Below are 20578 nucleotides of genomic sequence, written 5' to 3' on the forward strand. Positions count from 1 at the left end.
GTATTTCATGCCAGGTTTTAATGTTCATGTTCCAGGTTTGTTTTTGTTAGCGTTAGATCATACAGTTTTGGTTATAGTTTAGTTTCACCCTTTTGTTTTGTACTGTTTCAGCACTGTCAGTGTCAGCACTTGGGTCCTCACTCCACACAGTCTGCTTCACCCAGATTGTGACAACAGATTTATATAATTTTGTGCAGTTTCTTTACAAAAATACATTATGTGTGTCCCTAAATAAAAAAGATAAGTGAAACCACAGTTCACCTTTAACAGTTTCTTTAAATAGTGTGTCACCATTACACAGATTGAAAGACACACGACAGTCCACTTGGACCGTGTCAAACTGCATTCTAAGCATTTCAGTATTTCATTCTCACATTAACCCAAGTGGCTTTTTCAGACATGAACTCTTCGCTTCATAAACAAAACATTTAACGACCTCCCCTGCACCCTTAGCAAATTAGTATGGCAGTGAAACAGCCAAACAATGAGAACTGATATTTTCTATTAAGACAGACTCTACTGTTAGAAAATACTAGAAACTGGGTGGGGTCTTGGATGTTGTATCAGCAATCTGGATAAATCAATTCAGTTAAGCTGGGCATACACTGTGCAATTTTTTTCAGTCGCGTTATTCAGCCCCTGCTCGAACTGTACGATTGACTCACAGGGGTTAGAATTTCATAGGTGATGATGCAGGGTCTCACACTATACGGCCCGATACTCTGATGCGACCTGAGTGCTCACACTGTGCGTCCATAACATGAAGGTTATAACAGAAAATCTGTCGCTCGCTCTCCCTTTCTCTCCCTCTCTGTTTTTCACTCACACAGACGCGCCACCATCAACTTTGCTAAATTGCTAATGAAAAACATTGATCAGGCAGCTGTGATTGAGCAGCAATGTCCATCCAATTATTTTCACGGTTGTTGTGGTCATGAAAATTTTGTGAGGCCACATCGAAAAGGCTCAGATGAGCTTGCCAAAGTTCTACAAGTTGTGCCTCCATCGCTTGTGTCCAGATCATACGCTGCACCGCTGTGCTGCTCCGTCTTTTCACTTTCATTTCTGTGTTTGCGTGTGCGCAGTGTGAGAGTCTACACCCTCACGACGGCCGACAGGATTTCAAACACGTTTGATTTTCTTACGACCAAGTGATTGATGATCGGGAGCTGGTCGTGAGGTGTTAATCGCTTCTTGTTACCCCACGTATACTACACGATGCATGACACACGATGAAGGCCAAACTCGGGCCGATCACCAAAACGGTCGCACGACTGAAAAATCGGCTCAAAATGAGCAAAAAAAAAATAATCACACAGTGTAATCCCAGCATTACAGAACATTATTTGATGGAATACTTTATAATAATGAAAACCTTTTCTGGATAAATCAATGTGCGACTCAATCAATGTGGTTGTGGAAAAGACAATACATTGTTAATATCCCATCCTGATCCGTCCACATGATAAGGAAATTAGCTACTGTGCCACCTGTGTGGGTTGCTTGTGATTTGCTACATGCCATATAAACTTGCCAGCATTTATCAAAGCCAATATTACACATTGTAACATTCAGATAATAAAATACACTTTAGATTTGTGTGAGTCCCATTAGTAGCTGCATTTTGGCAGATACAGTGGGATGCAAACGTTTGGGCAACCTTGTTAATAGTCATTATTTTCCTGTATAAATCGTTGGTTGTTACAATAAAAAATGTCAGTTAAATATATTTAACTGACATTTTTTATTGTAACAACCAACTCAACCAAATCACAAGCTGATGTAAAACCCCGGCTGGTTCCAGGCCTGGCATAAAAATCAATGCCAAACCAAATATGTCAACTCAATTTTTTGGTTACAAGCAAAATTTTCTGAACATGTAATTGAAGCTAGTATTGTTAACCTCACATGCACATAATTTAGTGACAAAGAAAATTAAAGTTGCCAAAGCTGTTATCTAAACATGCAAATCTTAGTAAAGCTCACAACAACAACAACAGGCAAAAGTTGAGAAAACCCAAAAAGCTACTGAATGATGTTGATTGACATATTTTTAGGTTTGTCATTTTTTCTTCTTTTTTAATAGCGCATCACTCACTGTAAAAACTCGTCTGCCTCACTGTGCTGTTTTGGGAGTCTCCTCTTCCCCCTGATGCTTCAAAGTAAATTAAGTCTGCTTTGTTTATCAAAATACCTCTATCATTAAGGACCAGAAATATGTGGGACAGGGGAACTCATTAAGGAGTTACGGGACAGAGCCAAAACATCATAGCTTTGAGCCATCCAAGGCCGTTGCTTGTCCTCACAACATCTCTGACTTTCAAATAAATGATACAGATGCTGTGGCTGATACACAGCATCTGTATCAGCCACAAGAGCTGCAGAGTAAGATGATTAGTTTGACTGTCAATTCAAATACTCTCCTCCATAAAATGCACATTCCAATAAAGCTAGCCACAGAATAACAGTGTCCATGCATTTCAGTTACAAAATAGAACGTTTGCTTTTCCGTGGCAAAAGAAGGTTTTGGAGTGGTGCAGAATGATCATAATATGGATTTAACTGTAGTCTAGCATCTTTTACTAGGTAATATTATGGTATATTTAGAGTATAGAAATAGTGCTTGAATTTGATGACAACAACACATCTGAAAAAAGCCAGGACAGGGCCACATTCACCACTGTGTAGCTTCCCTCTTCGTCCATAAACATCTGGAAACTGAAAGAGAGCAGCTGCTAAACTTTTTGGAGAAGAATGTTGTTATTTTTGTCTGATATAGGACTCTAGCTCCTCAGCAATCTTGGGTCTTAACTAACTATATTTTTCAGTTCATGATGTGCCAGAAGGTCTAAAGTACAGGCAGGCCAGGACCCAGACTCTCGTACTACAAAGCCATGCTCTTGTTATAGATGCACTGGCTGTGCCTTTCCAGATGACCAGGCTGCAGACACTAATGCACCCCCATATCAGCTTTGGAAATGAGTGCTGATTACAACCTGAATGGTAACTCTCCTTATTAGTTCAGAGGATGCAGCGTCCGTATTTTCCAAAAAGAAATTCAAATTTCAATTTGTCTAGTCACAGAGCAGTTTTTCACTTTGCCTCGGTCCATTTTAGATGAGCTTTGGTCCAGAGGAGACAGCCAGGGTTCTGGATCATGCTCACATACAGCTTCTTTTTTAACCTCCATTTGTGGATGGCACAGCAAAACGTGTTCACAGACAGTTATTTCTGAAACGTTTCTGAGCCCTGCATGATTTCCATGCCAGATTCATGTCTGTTTTTCATGCAGAGCCCAAAGATCTCAGGGATCCAATATTAATATTTGGTGTTGTCCTTTGCGCTGAGTCATTGCTCCAGCCTCCCAGGATATTTTGATGATGAAATATCCAAAGTCTTTTTTATGCCCATCACATTACTGACCAGCTGCCTATCTTACTGACTTATGTGCAAAATGTTCCTCCGGCTGATGTGTTCCTTTCATTAAATTCACAATGAGAAAATATTTCAAACATCTGATATATTTTGTATGTTCTATCATTGCATTCTTTTTTTACTGACATTTTATACAGTGTGCCAACTCTTTTGGCACTGGGTTTGCAGACTTCGTGAAAAACATTAATTTTATGATAAACATTCATGTCAGCAGTGTTACTTCAGTATCAGTGAGCCAAATTAAATTTCAACATCCGCTCAGTGTTTCACAATCAACTTCCACACTCCTGGAGAACGTAGCAGAGGGTCGGACTGTTGACACCGACACTCACGGTGAGTAGCTCACAGCAGCTAACAGGATAATGACAGCATGTGGCAGGATGAGGAAAAAGTCTGGGGCACCTTTCCCAAATATGAATGTAGTGAGTCTTCCTCATCACATTAAGGAAGATCATGAGTGGTTAATATCCAGGATAGCATCACCGGGAATTAAAGAATTTCAGAACAGAGCGTCAAAGTGATTGATCGTGGTGATAGCTCTCATTTAGCTTATGTGTGTGAAATCTCTGCAGTGAACATGATCACTGTCAGGAGCACAGCGCACACCCGAGAAAGCTGAAACACAATCTGCCTTCTCCAGTCACACACATACACATCATCCCCACCTGGACATATGCATTGTGTACACTCTGCAGTCTGGAAATAAAGCCAGTGATGCTCTCACACAGGCATTAATCAGAGTCTTTATGGTTGATCATTGGTGCACATTTATTGGGGTGGCTGTAGCTCAGGTGGCAGAGCAGGTCAGCCACTAATCAGAAGGTCGGTGGTTCGATCCCAGGCTGCATCCTGGCTGCATGCCAAATATCCTTGGGCAAGATACTAACCCCGTGTTTGCCTACTGGTGGTGGTCAGAGGGCCCGGTGGCGCCTGTGTCCGGCAGCCTCGCCTCTGTCAGTGCGCCCCAGGGCAGCTGTGGCTACAATGTAGCTTGCTATCGCCAGTGTGTGAATGGGTGGATGACTGAATGTAGTGTAAAGCGCTTTGGGGTCCTATGGACTAGAAAAGCGCTATACAAATGCATTTACATGGAACATCATTTTGGAATTAAGAATCCACTTAATTCCAAAATGATGGGGTTGGGGTGGCTGTAGCTCAGGAGGTAGAGCAGGTCACCAACTGATCGGAAGGTTGGTGGTTTGATCCCTGGCTTCTCCAGCCTGCATGTCAAGTATCCTTGGGCAAGAGACTAAACCCAAGTTGCTCTCCGATGCATCCAAGAGAGTATGACTGTGTGTAAATGTCATTAGAAAGCACTCGGATTAGAGAAAGTGCTTGTGAGATTCGGTGTGATTGGGTGAATGTGGCATGTTGTATAGAGCGCTTTGAGTACTCCGGGAGAGTAGAAAAGCGCTATATAAGAATCAGTCCATTTACCATTTCAGCTTTTGTGCTCATGTTGATTTTTTTAGTATTGATCATACACAGGCAGCCTGACCATTCTCCCTCAGACTCCACAGGAAGAACAAGTGCACAATCCTGTGACCTGTAAAGAAAATGACATGCATGCTCCTGGTGTCTTGGCCCCTTTAAATGACGATTCCCTTGTTAGGTCATACCTGCAGATGTAGATTTCATCACCAGCGATTATCCCTGATAATGAAGGTCAAGTTGGCTTGACATAGAAGTTGGTGTTTGAGATGAAAGTGCAGTTGTGCACCTGTAATCTTAAAATATCAACAGTGCTGCCCAAGGGTTCATAAAAAAGGGAGACTGGCCAAATACAAACGTGGTATGTTTCACTTTTTTATGTCACAGAACTGTCTGACTGCAACTTGAGAACATGCAGCCCAGAAACCCCTCCACTGTATCAGACGTACAAACAAACAGATGTTAGAAACAGACTGCTGTGTGTCACTTGGAGCGTGCAAAGATGTTCAGCTAACCCAGAGAAAGCACAAAAGCACACAACCCGACTGCTTGTACAAAAACAACACACCTGGACTAACTTGGACTGACGGGCCGTCATGGTGTTTTTATTGTCTTTATATTGTTCAAGAGTCTAAATTTCTGTGAAGTTCCAATGTACCTAACGTTGCTCCTTTTGTGCTGCTAAGATGTGTCAAGACTCTCTCTGCAGAGCTTGTTTCCTGCAGGAAATGCTGTGAGCTTTTATCTATTCTTATAAACAATATGAAGCACATGCAGCATAATCAGCTCCAGCTCGGTAACATCTGCCAGGCTCTGAACTCATTTTCTGTCTGTGAATACACATACATCAACACTCGGAGAGTTTAATATCCACTCCTGCTGTATCATTTAAATATAGAACCATTGTCTTTCCACGGAAGAATGACAGCAACAAATTGTTGTGTAACGAAAACTGGGGAGCCAAGGTGGTTTTTATTCAGTACATTCCCACTGATATAATGAATAATGATCTGGCAACAACAGAAAACCGACACTTAAATATTTTTTTGATTATAACAATATAACAATTTAGAATGGCAAGAGAAAAGCATTGTTTGCTATCACATCCATCAAACAGTGACCAGTGAAGTGGTCTGCTGACTGAAGATAACTGATTAATGTTTGCCTTGTAGTGTCTCGGGACATAAATTACTTTGATAATGGAACAAAGAGGAAACGTAAGGGTCTACTGTCTGCAGCGACTAGACAGGATGAAAAAGCATTAGGGCAGGCTGTGATACGTACCAGGATGTGAACCAGCAGCAGGTCTTTGGTGTTGGCACACTTTCCATAAAGCCGGTTCTCCACGCAGAGTTCTGCGGGATCAGGTATGAATCCACAGCAGTACCTGTCCAGCCGGTCGTTTACCTGCAAAACAAAGAACATGCAATGATAATAATTGACCTAGAGGTTACTAACTGACCTCTGCTGCAGAGCCTTGATCTGTAAATTAGCAGAAAGTTAGCAATGCAAGAATTCTCAAACTGCTGTTATGCGGACATGCATCGGCAGAAAGTTTTCAGGGGCATTTGTTTGCCTTTCTGTTTGTCTGTCAACATGTTTGTGCAAAAGCTACCAGGCTGCACTTTGTGATACTCAGTAGAAAGGTCGAGTGTATGCAAAGGAAGCACGTCTCTAAAATAGTTGCTCCAAGAGTGCCCCTCAGACTTAGTGCTGCAATAATGAAGCTTGGCTAAGACAGAAATACAAACAGTCGCACTAATATAGTTTTTTTAGGATGAAAACTATATAGAATAATATTTAATATTTAAACATATTAAATATTGCAGTGATTCAAGACAAGTGATTTGTAATTCAGGAATTAATACAAGGGCACTGTGTAATACATGCAAATTTCCACTTTGATCTTTTAATTGTAATTTATCAAATAAAATATGATTTAAAACAAATACATATTTATTTATGACACAGTAAATCAACACTGAGTGGAGGCTTTAGCTGTAGAATTATCAATATCAGATTTAATGTAACACAATTGAATGATTATTAATTGATAGTGAATAAAACTCTGCTAACAGTTATTTACTGGTTACAAACAATTGAAATTACAATGTTTACTAATTTGTTAAGAATTATTTTTCAGTTCAATTTAGTTACAGCACCGGTATCGAACAACAGCTTTCTCAGGTCACTTTATACTGTAAGATATAGACCCTATGAGCAACATCTAGCAATGGTAGGGAGGAAGTAACCAGTAATAAAACCAAACCAGTACTAAAATCTTTATTAAAAGCCCAAAGCATTTGGTACCAGTGTTGGTCAAGTTACTTGAAAAAAGTAATCAGTAACTAATTACTGATTACTTCCCCCAAAAAGTAATCCCGTTACTTTACTGATTACTTATTTTCAAAAGTAATTAATTACTTAGTTACTTTTTAAAAACACGATTTACAACCTGAATAGGTGATAAAGCAATAGATCTTTCAGCCCAATTCTGCTTTTTCTACATAATCCATCATACAAAATGTAATCAAATGGAAAAGTCTCTTTTTAAAACTTGTTTTATTAGTTTTAATCTTTTAACTTTATGCATCAAGCAAAAATTTAATTATATGCAACATTCTCTGACTGGAAGAAATTTGTTTAATATTCAAACCTATTTTCTGCACATTCCAGCACATAAAATATTTTTTTTGTGTGTTTACACTCACTCTTTCAAATAGATGCAAGTAAAACACAGCAGAAAATAAATAAAATCAAAGACTAGCGGTCCTTTTGCTCTATTTTCACCTGTATAGCAGGAGCAGGGTAGGCGGAGGTTTACCCTGGTGCAGGTGTGCCGCAGCGGTCAGTTGAAGAATCCGCGAGTTTCTCTGTGAGTTTCCCATTACGTCGTTGGGCACTCGGTGCTTGTTGGAAGTTTAGGGGTTTTTTCGCTGTAAAAAGAAGTTTTCTTCCCACGCACCATGCTAATGGACGCTAATGTTTTTGTCACTTTTTATGGAATCAAACTCAAAGTAAGGTCAGTACTTCCACGCTTTAAACGCTGCACGGTCATACTCTCTCCCGCACTCGATATATGATCCATTGTTGATCTGCACACAGCTGTTGTCACATACGTCGCACTCGCTTACGTCACTGTCATGAGACATTCTCACAAAATAAATCACAGTTTTAGTAACGCAGTAACGCAGCGTTCCTACGGGAAAGTAACGGTAATCTAATTACCGTTTTTGCAATAGTAATCCCTTACTTTACTCGTTACTTGAAAAAAGTAATCAGATGACAGTAACGCGTTACTGCCCATCTCTGTTTGGTACTATGATTACTATGGAGTAGATCTCTAAACAGTATGAGAGCAAAAAAAAAAATAGTTCAAATAACGCATATAAAAGAAGAATCTCTGACTTCATTCTGCTCTCCTTATAGTCTGTTATTTTACATCTTACTGTTTTTGGCCAAATGATTTGGAATAAAGATCAATGCTTACAAAGGAAAAGACATGGAGCTTTGGGTTAGTCCTGCTTGCTCATCACCCCAGTCACTTATCTGCTTCTGGCTGCTGGCCTGACAGATAATCTCATGGAGTTAAAAAAAAAATAGACTCACATTTAGTATCTGTGTTCAAAACAAGAGAAGTACTGATTAGGGCTAAAAGTGAAATTCATAGCTTTGGTTATGAGACATGAATATTCTACACCGCATACTCAGTGATCGCTGCCAAAAAATATGCAAACACATTTGGTGTTATGAACAACTCAGACTATGCCTGATATTTGGGAAATGTCCAACCTAATGTGACAGCTGTTTAAGTGAATTTAAATTCTACTGACATACCAGGCCAGTGTTTGGTATTATACTTCTGTTGTGTTGACTTCAGACAATGGATTTAACACAACTGAAAAAGAATAGTTGCAGATAACGTCATGTTACATGTATACAGGACAGGACTGCACTCCAAACAAGCACGTCTGTGCACAGTTGTATATAAGATATAGTCATTGAAACCATACATATTGAAAAATGAAAGCATGTACAAGTGCGACTGCAGATGAATTAATAGAACCTTTTAATGTTCTAGTGAAACGAGAGAATGTGGTTTCATATATTTTGAAGTTCATTCTATTTCTATGCAGCAAAGTATTTGAACACAGCTTTTACATTTCAGTGTGAAAAAACGGTGCAACTACTGTGAGAACTGCCTGTGACCTGATATTCTAAGTCCTATATTTAACTCAAATAGCTGAGGTAACTGGGCAATTTACTCAAGTGATCATGGAACTTTCCATGGAACAAAAGGTTCTCTTGGCTATTTTTTACCTGCTACCAAGTCTCTTTTACTTCCTGTAATCTAAGCCTAGCAAGATCAGGGATGACATCCTTCATGAAATTTTAAATAATGTGGACTTTAACGCCTTTTAATCTTGGCCAGATAAGTGCTTTAGAGTGTGTTTCTCATTTACACATTCAAACACACCAGTGGCTGTGGAGCTCCCTTCCACAGTGGCTGCTATCAGTTGCAACCTTGGGGGATTCAGTGTCTTTACTAAGAACATCTGACCACGCAGAGAGATTAAGGACTGAACCTCCAACCCCACTACATAGTTGTGGTCAGTAGTTTACATCCACTCATCATGGGCATGAATGTTACTGCAATTTTGGGCTTTTATTTCTTTCTTTGAACTTCTCTTTTTCCAGGATGGAATGATTGTACAGTATATATTTTTATTGACTGAATTGGGAGGATAAGTTTGAATATATTATTCTCTAATCCACAGAGGGTCAAAAGTTAGTTTTAAATCTGTTTCATGGCATTAATGTGATATAAAGTACTAGATAAGAGACATATGTACCTAAGGTCTCAATCCCACGGACACAGAGATAAGTCAGGGACCTCCTGGCAACCTCTTGTTGGTAGGGAAAAATGTATTTTCTCCAGTGTGTTGGCAAGTAGCTGCTGGCTGTACACAGGTGAAATCAGTCATAAAGAGGGTGCCACATCTCCTTGTGTTTGCTTCAATTGCTAGCAGATTGCTGTGGTTGCAATTAGTATGGAAGACAATCACTAGCTAACTAAAGGGCAAAAAGTGTGATGAAAAAACCTGAAACAGATATTACTTGCCTACTTGCCTTACCGAATTTCCCAGAGGAACCCACCTGAGGGATTAATAAAGTTTTACCTTATCTTATCTTATCTTTCAGTGTGAAAGTTATGCGTTAGTGCTGAAACCAACTTCTTTCAAAAGGCGCCGCAATAACAAGCAACCACTTGCCAACTGGTAGTGGGGTGGTTACCAGTTGGCAAGTGGTTGCCAACTGGTAGCAACCACTTGCTCCAATGAGCGGTTTAGGCTCCAGGTCATTGGAGCTTAAACCAATCCATGCAGTATCCATGCAATAAATCTACATTTTTCAGATTTCAAAAATGAGAACCTGTAGTCAACTCTCCCATTCTGCAGCTGGTAAAATGATTAACAATATGAGAGAAAGCTCAGTGTAAGAGTGTAATTTACTCCCTGGTGTTGAAGGCAGAGACTGACAGAGTGAGAAACAAACAGATACAACCTTGATGAGATCTGCCTTCAGGTCAACTGCAAGGGTTTGTGTGTATATGTAGTAAGGAAGGTTTGTGTACGTGTTCAAGGGTGTATGACTCACATGACCCTATTGCCCTCAAGTCAACAGTAGGTGAGAATGTGTGAGAGGTGATTGTGTGTTTTGTTGTGTACTAAAGATGCACCTCTGCTGTTTCTTCTCACTTGTGTGCTTCTTTGAGGAGACTTCTCACCCCGTTGCCACATTTCACTCCCACACTGGAATATAGTGATTTTGAGCACAGTCCAGCAGCTTTGTGGAGACTAAGCCAATATTGACTTACACTGCCACTGAACACCAGCAAGCCTCAGAGTGAGACAGCTTTCTGCGGTCAGAGTCAACACAATATTAAAGTGGAACAAATTGTAAAGTGCATCTGGGGAGTATGATTTATTCAAATCTATTTTTCCACTGCGTGTGTCCATTTGGAACAGAGTAATACACTGCATTATCACGTGTTCAGCAACCTATTTAACATGGCAATCAGACCTTATTTTCCATTTATCCCCATTAACACTTTCCTCTGGTGCCATGTCTATCTTTCTTCTTTCAACTTTTCAGCGTTCAGTCTCAGTGTGGGCAGCGTGTATTGCTCCTTACTTTTTTCACTCTAATGAAATCAGACTTTGTGTAGGTGTTGCTCTTTCCTCTGCTTTCAATCCACTTATTATGGTTTCACAACTCCAACTACATATTAATACTAAGCAGACTTCATAATTCTGTGCATATTCTATGCTGTCTTCCTTCCCTCACCTCAGCCGGTCGCAGCAGATGGCCCCGCCCCTCCCTGAGCCTGGTTCTGCCGGAGGTTTCTTCCTGTTAAAAGGGAGTTTTTCCTTCCCACTGTTGCAAAAGTGCTTGCTCATAGGGGGTCATATGGCTGTTGGGTTTTTCTCTGTATGTATTATTGCAGGGTGTACCTTGCAATATAAAGCACCTTGAGGTGACTGTTGTTGTGATTTGGCGCTATATAAATAAAATTGAATTGAATTGAATATGGTCGAAACACTAAGAAACCGAATCTCATGGAAGTCCATCTAATAGTTTTTCAGATAGGCTGGATGGCAAAAATATGAATGCTAAATTATCAGGAGAGCACTTAGCATTTTTTGCACACAATCAAAATGTTTCAAAGCAGAATCCCAGGGAGCAGACTGCTTTTCAAAAATAATTTCAATATATGTATTTCTTCTATGCTATTTACTATTTGGCACCCTGTGGAGATACAATGTACAAGCATAACATTAAAACCACCTTCCTTAGATTGTCTAGGTTCGCCTCATATATAATGAAAAGAGGTCTGTCCAGGAATCACAGCGGTTTTTTAGTGGTCCGTTTGCAGGGTGCAGCCATTGTGGTTGTGTCAAGGCAAGGGTGTTTTCTATTTTTTTGTTGCCATGTTTTTTTTTGGAGTTGACAACGGTGGGTTTCACCAGCTCATCTTCACCCCTGCGGTCGTCATCAGGCTTCCCTGTTAGTGGCTTCTGCTCTTAAGCTCTGTTCAGTGTTAATAGTCTCTCACTTTGTGCTAGCTTGAGTCTAAGCAGCTAACCAGCTGTGAGATAAACTCCAGCTCCGCAGTTCTTGTACTGCAGCTGTTGACAGCTGGAGGGCCACTCTAACTGGAACCTGCAACAGGTGGAGAACTGTTTCATGCACCATTATGCCAAGATCACAAGTGCTGCAGTCAAGAGGGACTACAGCCAACTGCTGCTCCAGATGGTGGACTTCATCCACAGGCTGAGTCTTACTAGAGAGAAATCTTGATTATATTGCTCAGTAATGTATTTGTAACAAAGTACTTTGCAAATAAAGTATATGCAGAGGAGGAAAATTAGCACTAAGATTATTTTAAAGCCAGCTTTCTGCCTATTACATGCTCAACTGCTATGAAACTTATCGAGCACATTTGCGCAGTGCATTGGGGTCATTGTAGTAAAAAATGGATGAGGAAATCTATGCGCATGAATTACCATATCATTTGTTCTTAAAATGACTGCACAGGTTTATAATTGCTAATTGAAAAAAAGGCTATGCATAATGCTGTTACATGCATCATCAGTCACTCAGAGCAGAGAACAGATTAGACACCATGAAAGTTATATTGGATTGTAAATAACAAATTCAAATGTGATAGAGTGAAGGCCAGGAAATGCATTTTGAATAACTAGTTGTATCTTAAGAATCAAAGGGGAACCTAGTGTGATAAAAGTTGCATCAAGATTTCCAGACTGGGGAATGAGTAGTCTGAAGGTTTGGATTGAAAAAGAAAATGTCTCAAGGTGGGTATTACTTTTTTCTGCATTACTCATCATGGGGTAGGAGTATAAGCAGAGCTACATCCCTCTCCTGGTAGCCCCCAGTAGACGCATAGCCTCTCCAACATGTCCTGGGTCTGTCACAGGGTCTCTTCTCAGTTGGTCGACCTGATAAACTTCACCTGGAAGGCATTTGTACCCACCTGTTAAAGAGCTATTGCTGTTATGGCCTAAAAACTAAAAGAGACCATTATTCTTAAATGTGTTCATTATCTCTTGCATGGGGTTATTATGATTTCTTCGTTTACACTTATTAAATACTGTCTATTAGATTTTTGAGGGTGTTGTCAAACCCCCGTTTAGCCCATTTAAATCGAATTCTGGTCTTCCCCCCTTGCTGTGATTAATATGTGCGGGTGTGAACACAGTAATTACACTTGGGTGCAGACCAAAACAAACGCACCAAGACCCCTGGGAGGAGGTGGTGCTGTAAGCTCCAAACAAACTCCAGATCGGTTCGTTTCTGTTATGAACATTATCCGACCTCAATTTGAACCAACTACCAGACACATCTGGCCATTGAGCGGACTGAACATATTTTGGTTCGCTCGGAGTTTATGTGAAAACAAACTCTGTGTGAAAACAAGTTACAAACAAGCTGACAAGTTTACAAACTCATCAACTGATTCGGACAAGAGTAAATGAACTACAGGTACCAAAATACCATACGAACGATATACAAATAATATATGTAAGTGTCCTATAACATTATCTGAGTCACACCAATAACACTACAATAAAAACACAGTGAAGTTTATACATCACCAGAGGTGGGAAGTACACATACCTTGAATATTTATTTTTTTTGACTTTTTTCTACCCTATCTTTATACTTTCTACTCTTAACAAGTAACCATGGGCGACCGTGGCTCAGGGGGTTGGGAAGCGTATCTGTAACCGGAAGGTCGCTGGTTCGATCCCCGGGCTCTCTGTCCTGGTCGTTGTGTCCTTGGGCAAGACACTTTACCCTACCGCCTACTGGTGATGGCCAGAGGGGTCGATGGCGCGATATGGCAGGGCAGCTGTGGCTACAACCGTAGCTTGCCTCCACCAGTGTGTGAATGAATAGTGGCATTGTAAAGCACTTTAGGTGCCTTGAAAAGCGCTATATAAATCCAACCCATCATTATTATAACATTTTCAAAACAGACTTGTTCAGTATATTTAGGGAGAGTTATTATTTCAGAGATGAATAAGATGAAAGCCGCAAAACCATATAATATTTTTTTTAAATTGGCACGACACTGGAATGAGTGCAAATGTTCATAAGTTATGGTAAGTAAGGCTAAGTTAGCATCTAGCTAGCACTACAGAAAAGGAGCAAGCATAAAGGCAGTAACTGAAAATTTAAAGTTTAGATCTAAGTCGTCAATTGGTAAATCAGATATTGGATCTCTATTGCAAAATGTCTCCTTCTGTTGGAGGAAAATACTCTGCAGTTCAGTGCTGGTAAAGAGGTTAGATTGCTGTACTGAGACAAATTTGCATCTCACAATAATTAATAAAAAAGGCTAGAACACACTGGTGTTACTTCACTCGTAAGGTCTTCCATAAGCCACCTCTCTCCTTGAGGTGCATTTACGGAATCAAAGCCCTTTAAAGGTGGTGGAGAGGGGACAACCCCTTTTTTGGAAGTGGTGAAAGCTTACGCTGGTGCTGAAGATTCACACAATTTTCTTTAGTGCCAGCTTGAGGAGAACTCAACATTTCCACAAACTGAATAGACAGACAACCCAAAATTTTAACCTCATGTCATTAAAATCTATGTTCACATTTTAATAAATCTCAGAAAATAAGAAAATCACCAAGCTGTTTATCTTCAGCAAGGACTGCTCTCTGGGTATCAGACTTGAGTGACTGGCTTCAGGCTGGTTTGATCACACTGTGAAACAATTTCAGAATATAATCCGAGCCCATCAGAAACATGCTGAGCGTGCTAAGCTTTGGTCGATTTCTTTCCTTGCAGCTGTAGCACAAACAGCTAGGTAGCAGTCTGAAACAGTGTACCTTTCATTTTTTAAACCTACACTCAAATTGTTACCTTAGCCTCAGTTCCCTTATCCTACCCAGGGTGTTCTTCACTGCCATTGTATGTGTGTGAGAATATGTGTCCTTCACACTATTCTTCCTGCGCCTTTGGTGTTTGGTTCCCTGCTATCAGAGTCAAGGGAGGTGTTAAGGGAGAAGGTAGAAACAAGTGTTCAGAGGCGCCCTCATCGGCTCTCAGCAAATCAATAGGAGGCTATTAGAGCTTGGCCCTATTACAGGGATTGACATCTAGAGGGGGAGAGAGCAGCCTCATGGGTTATTCATATTCCATCCCACACACACACTGTAGATGGGTGTTAGATACACTTTCCATCTGAGAGTGTGGACAGAACGAAGCAGGTCCAAATGTCTATTGGACGTTGTAAAATTAGCGGCAGGGTGCAGTCGCCACAGTGCAAGCAGCGCATGTCGCGACAAGCCTGACACCGAGAAGGTGACATGAAAAGAACTGAACGTAATTATTCAGTACTGTGTTAAATATTCAGTGTGAAGACGCTCTGTATACAAAGAGTTCATCTATAGCTGGGTTTGACGTGAACGGTCTACCTTTTATTTCTTTTTCTTCTCTGTCGTGATTCCTTTTTAAAGTGGGAGATTAAAACTGTCACTGTTCTAATTTTCCTTATACGTTGAGTTTCTTGCATCAGGTTGGTGTTATATAAGCTGTAGCTTCAACTTACACCCTCTTGGTTATTTTCTGTTTTTTTCTATTTTTTTTTTTTTTTTAATTTCTGCAGATATAAATGTAGGGGTTTGTGGGGCTAGGTTAATTGATTAATCCAAATTGCCCATAGGTGTGAATGCGGGAGTGAATGTGAGTGCGAATGGTTGTCTGTCTCTGTGTGTTGGCCCTATGACAGACTGACAACCTGTCCAGGGTGTACCCTGCCTCTTGCCCTATGACAGCTGGGATAGGCTCCAGCGCCCCCTGAAAAGGATGAGCGGAAGCGAATGGATGGATGGATGATATAAATGACCCAAATAAAAGTAAATGCTCAACATTTTACTACAGTAACGTAGCACCCTCCATTTGTTATGAATAGATGAACAGGTGCACACCATCTTTCCCATTGTGTCATTTGCATATATATTTTTATTCATTTGTATTTGAGTGCCATGTCCCTCTTCTATAATGTCTCTGAATTCAGTCGTGTGACCCTATGCACTGCATGAAGATACCATATGTGATATGTAGTAGTAAACAGCCAGTTAATTTCAGTGAGCTTTGAAAGATGGAGACAAGAAGTAGAAAACAATGTCGAACTAGAGAACTGTTTGCAAATGTTGTGGGTTTAGTCCCACTGATAACTGATAACATGAGCATCGCCTCTAGTTAAAGAGAGTAACCCTTTGCTGCTGCAGTGGACTCCGTAATGTCATCAAGTCGTCCTGTAGGAATCTGTGGAATAAGGTTAGGATTCCCTACATAATACTTACTTAAACAATACGTTAGACTAACCAACTGGTCTAGTACAAAGAAACCACTGTAGCTAGTATCCTAATGCTTTTATTAGCCCAGAAGGGTGGACAGCTGTCAAGACAACATGGACTACAGGCATCCAAATGAGTGTTTCTAGTTTGTAGTGAGGGAAGCAAAGTTAAATCAGACATTAACTTGTTTGTTTGTTCACATTCATTGCATGAGTGCCTTCCATCACCAGCTGCTCTGCACCTTTCTGTTCTTTTTCTTTTCGTTTTTACAAACGCTGCGATACACCTCAGTGAAAAATGTCAAGGTATGAAAAAACAGAGGTATCTAATATTACCTCGCCTAACTGGGCGCTTAATAATTTACTGTGTAGTACATCTGTGAGCTGGTTTTCAGAACTGATAGAGGAATAATTACAACTTAAAATCACCACCTGTTCTTCAACAGATGTCATGTTCAGTTAATCCTGTCCACAGAACGTTATCTTTGATATATTTCTCTCTCCTGCATTCTAGCACTAACATACAGGCAGATTTGTAGAATTGCTGCAAATAAAATCGTGCAGGTTTAATTCTAAGAAGTTCCTGTTTATACCCGTTTATGCACAGACAACTGTCAGCTAATGATGACGCTAGAAAAGAAGTAAAAAATATAAGAATTCTTAGGCAAATCCGACAGCTGTGGTTTGCAGATGTATGCTGTTTTGTTTCTTCTGCGTAATGTGCATGTTTATTATTTCCCATCATACATGAAACCACAGGGAATATTTTGTCCCTTGGTCTGTATTAGGCAAACAGTTTAGTTTCTTTTCTAGCCATTAGTGTTGCGTTCTTGTATTGCTTCTGCTTGGAGGACATAACATAAGACAAAACTTATAATATTGATACTAATCAATATTAAAAATTACTGTGGGATTAGATACTCATTTGTAACAGTACTAATGGCAACAGAATCATCTTTGCCTACTCCGGTTGACACACAGCCCCTCCCCTCAAGTATTGAACACTTATCATAAATGTTAGCCTCACTGTGCGCGTCAGTGTTAGCCACCCAACTATTAGCATTTGCACAACAGTCACAAGGTACTGAAGAGTGGTGTCAGCTAGCTCATCCTGCAAAGGATGAGTAGTTGAAAATAACTTTATCAAATAGCATTCTTTTCATGTCACCTTCTCGGTGCTGTGTCTTATCATAAGCTAAAGGCTATGGCTCATAATAAAACAATAACATTATGGTTGCCATGAGGCAGCAAATCTTATCAGTCCTGCAACTAAAACGCTGTGAAAAAGCAACAGAAAATTCAGAATTTCTTGGATATGAACTTGTCGTGTATGTATACTGAAAGCGCTTCTGCAGAAAATCTCTCCTCAAAAAACACACTGTGAAAAAATTAAGTCAGCATCAAATGATGATGAGCTATTCCTGATGTTTCTAAACAAGAAAAGAAAGAAATGGAGATTCTGGGTTCATCCAGTTCTCACGAGCAACCAGCAGCAGGGAGAGTTTCATGGTTTGATCCAGAAGTTGAAGCTGTGTCACGACCACTTTTGTACATATTTCAGGATGCCAGCTGGCAGTTTGAGCTCTTGTTGACAGAGTTGGGACCAACTGTCAAGGATCCGACTGACCTGGAGCAGCATCAAGCTGTGTGTTTGAGTTAAAATAGTATAACTTATCGTCCAGCGAAACTAGGGCTCTAGTCTGAAGCTGAGAAAAGTCTAACATCAACTAGAGAGAAACAGCGGCTGCCTATCTTACCAACTCTGTTTGATCAGCAAAGTATGGAGCCAGTCACCAGAAGCACAGCACCCAATGTTCCCTCTAAGCTGTGCGCGTGCGCAATTGCGCACTGCTGGCACGGTCTCTGCGCACAGAAAATCTGCATTGTGCACAAAAAAAAAACTAACCTGAATTGAAATTAAAATTAAAACTTTAACAATTCTGTTTTGCAGTGTTAGTCAGTGAGTGACTGGCTGCTCCCGTATGTGTTTAGAATGATGCCACCTTATCCCATAGTCCATCCAATGATGCGATTCACATTCGTATATACGCAGCTAATCAACGTCGTTGACAGGCTATGACAGCGTGGCTGATGTGGAGTGAAGCCATGTTAATGACAACGTGTACAACCATTGGAGACGTGAGCAGGACAGATGGAACAAGTGTGGACTTCACACCAGTTTTTAAATTGTGTTGATAAGCCACGTAAAACCAGAGTTATGATAAAAATATCTGCAATGTTTGGTTTTCTTCCTGAATCCTATCGTTGTTTATATTTACTGCGGGAAGAAACGGTAAAAACTGCGTTTTATAAGGAAAACGCTCGAAAGCCTGTGAGCAAAACCAAAACCAAAAAAAACCACCCTTTCCTATTGGTCGAAAAATGTACCATGTCGACCAATCAAAAAATGATATGACAACATGGCCAACATGACCAATTGTTTAGGAAGGGGGAAGTTTTAGGAGTGACGGCGGTGTTTTGAGATGTGAGAGATTTGCGACGTTTAGCGCAAATCTTGTGTAGTTAGTGTGTAGTCAGTAGTTTTGTTGTGTGTGTCAGAACAATGAGGCGACTGCTGAATGTTACAGGTGTTACAGGAGTGATACATCTCCTGGTGTCAGGCCTGCAGGTATCAGGCTGATGTTCTCCTTTATCTCATAGTGGACAGAAATATTTTTTTTGGAGTGGCACAAATAATTTGTGTGGCATCAAATTTGATGCAGAACAGCTGATTGTTCTGTAAATAGTTTGAAATGTTTATTTAAAAAAACCGCCTTTGCTGCATTTTTAGGTAAACAGCTGCAAAAAACTTTGTTTGCATAACATAATTGTTTGTATTTTTTTGTATTTGTAACGGTATTTAAAATACAAATTGAAAATTCTAGTAACAATCATAGATCCCACCGCCCTTTGGGAAAAATACCTTTAAAAACACTAACCAGGCAATTTGTTACTTGCGTCGTTAACACAATATCTAAAAAGCCACTCACATGGCAGGAAATCAATCCATTTAGGCATGTAAGTATGGTCAAGACTAAGTATCAGAATGAGGAAGAAAAGTGATTTAGTGACTTTGAATGTGGCATGGGTGTTCTGAGTATATCAGGAACTGCTGGTCCTCCCAGATTTTCCAGTATAATTGTCTCTATGATTTACAGAGAATAGACTGAAAAAGAGATTTTCCAAATCTGCAGCAAGTGTGTGATGCTGTTCAGGTCTGTAAGGACCAAAATCTCTGACGAGTGTTTTCAGCACTTTGTCGAATCTGTGCTATGAAGAATTAAGACGGTTCTCAATGCAAAACTGGGTCCAACCCAGCACTAGCAAGATGCACACTTAACTGGCTAGTGAGTCTGGACAACTGTATTGCTAGCAGATGTCTTCATTAAGTGAACATAAGTAAGGTCAGTGTCAGTATGTGTAGGTGTTTTTGAATGTATGATCCTTAACTCCACCAGTCTAAAAATCTTGGCACACAAACTGCAAATCCAACTCCAGCCTAGAACAATTACCCAGATTTCACATTTATTGTCACCCTGAGCACCATCAAAGCTGTCAAAAGCATGCTTTTTTCCTTTAATTTAGTAGAAACATAATTTTCTCTGGATAATCTCAAGCGTACTTCCAGTGGTGTAAACAGGATTACTGTGGGCAGCTCTAATCTAAGGAGCCAGGCTTTATTTGCAGTCGTTGCTTTGAAGTGTGTGTGTAAACATACCAAGATATGGCCAACTGAATCCCACCTTCTTAATCAAACAGTAAACAAACAGAAATGTAGCCAGTACCTTGTAAATGTATACTGCAAGTCACCAATGCACCAGTACTGTATCTGTAGTCACGAGACATTTTCTTAAGCTCTTAAAGTAAAACATTTCATTTGGTTCTGTGTTGTGAAAAGAGAGCTGAAAATGTCACACATTATCTATATAAACATTTATTGTTAGCCGTTACGAACCATTAATCACATTCTGTAAACCAGTATGGCTAAGATTAGCAAACAGCAATAGCTCTCGTTCCTTGCAGGTTCACAGGTCCACATGCACCTGCAGCACTTAAACATCTAGCTGACTAGCATGCCCTTGACTCAATGAACAAAACACTTTCAATTGAAACAACAGGTACAATACACTGAACCTTTATTTAATGTCTAATGTCACCAGCAGGCAAACTTACTGGCTTATCAAACTGTTTGTTTTAAGAGCCAGATGGCAGTTGAGAATAATGAGGGGGTAAATGTTACATTTATCTTTACTGTCAGTGTTGCAGCCTCATTAAAAAAAGGCCTGTTGAGTTCCAAGACAGCCACTGATAAAAGGCTCC

At 40.1% G+C, this 20578-nt stretch overlaps 1 protein-coding gene across 4 annotated transcripts in view; it reads right to left on the reverse strand.

Annotated features, from left to right (window-relative positions):
- The window catches only part of gask1a (golgi associated kinase 1A), a 78606-nt gene that overhangs the window by 9818 nt on the left and 48210 nt on the right, over positions 1-20578 (reverse strand). For 2 of the 4 annotated variants that reach the window (XM_085290602.1, XM_085290601.1), the window contains exon 4: positions 6151-6273. The exons of 1 other annotated variant lie outside the window; for it this stretch is intronic. In XM_085290602.1, the coding sequence (XP_085146728.1) occupies positions 6151-6273 (123 nt within the window). Of the gene's footprint in view, positions 1-5690; positions 6274-20578 lie in introns of those variants that run through there. One more of the 4 variants, XM_085290604.1, reaches the window with a different exon arrangement.

The sequence above is a fragment of the Mchenga conophoros genome, linkage group LG11 (assembly GCF_057382185.1).
Source record: "Mchenga conophoros isolate Kocher_MC1m ecotype Shallow Benthic linkage group LG11, M_conophoros_male_GT1.1, whole genome shotgun sequence".
In the NCBI taxonomy this organism is placed as follows: Eukaryota; Metazoa; Chordata; class Actinopteri; order Cichliformes; family Cichlidae; genus Mchenga; species Mchenga conophoros.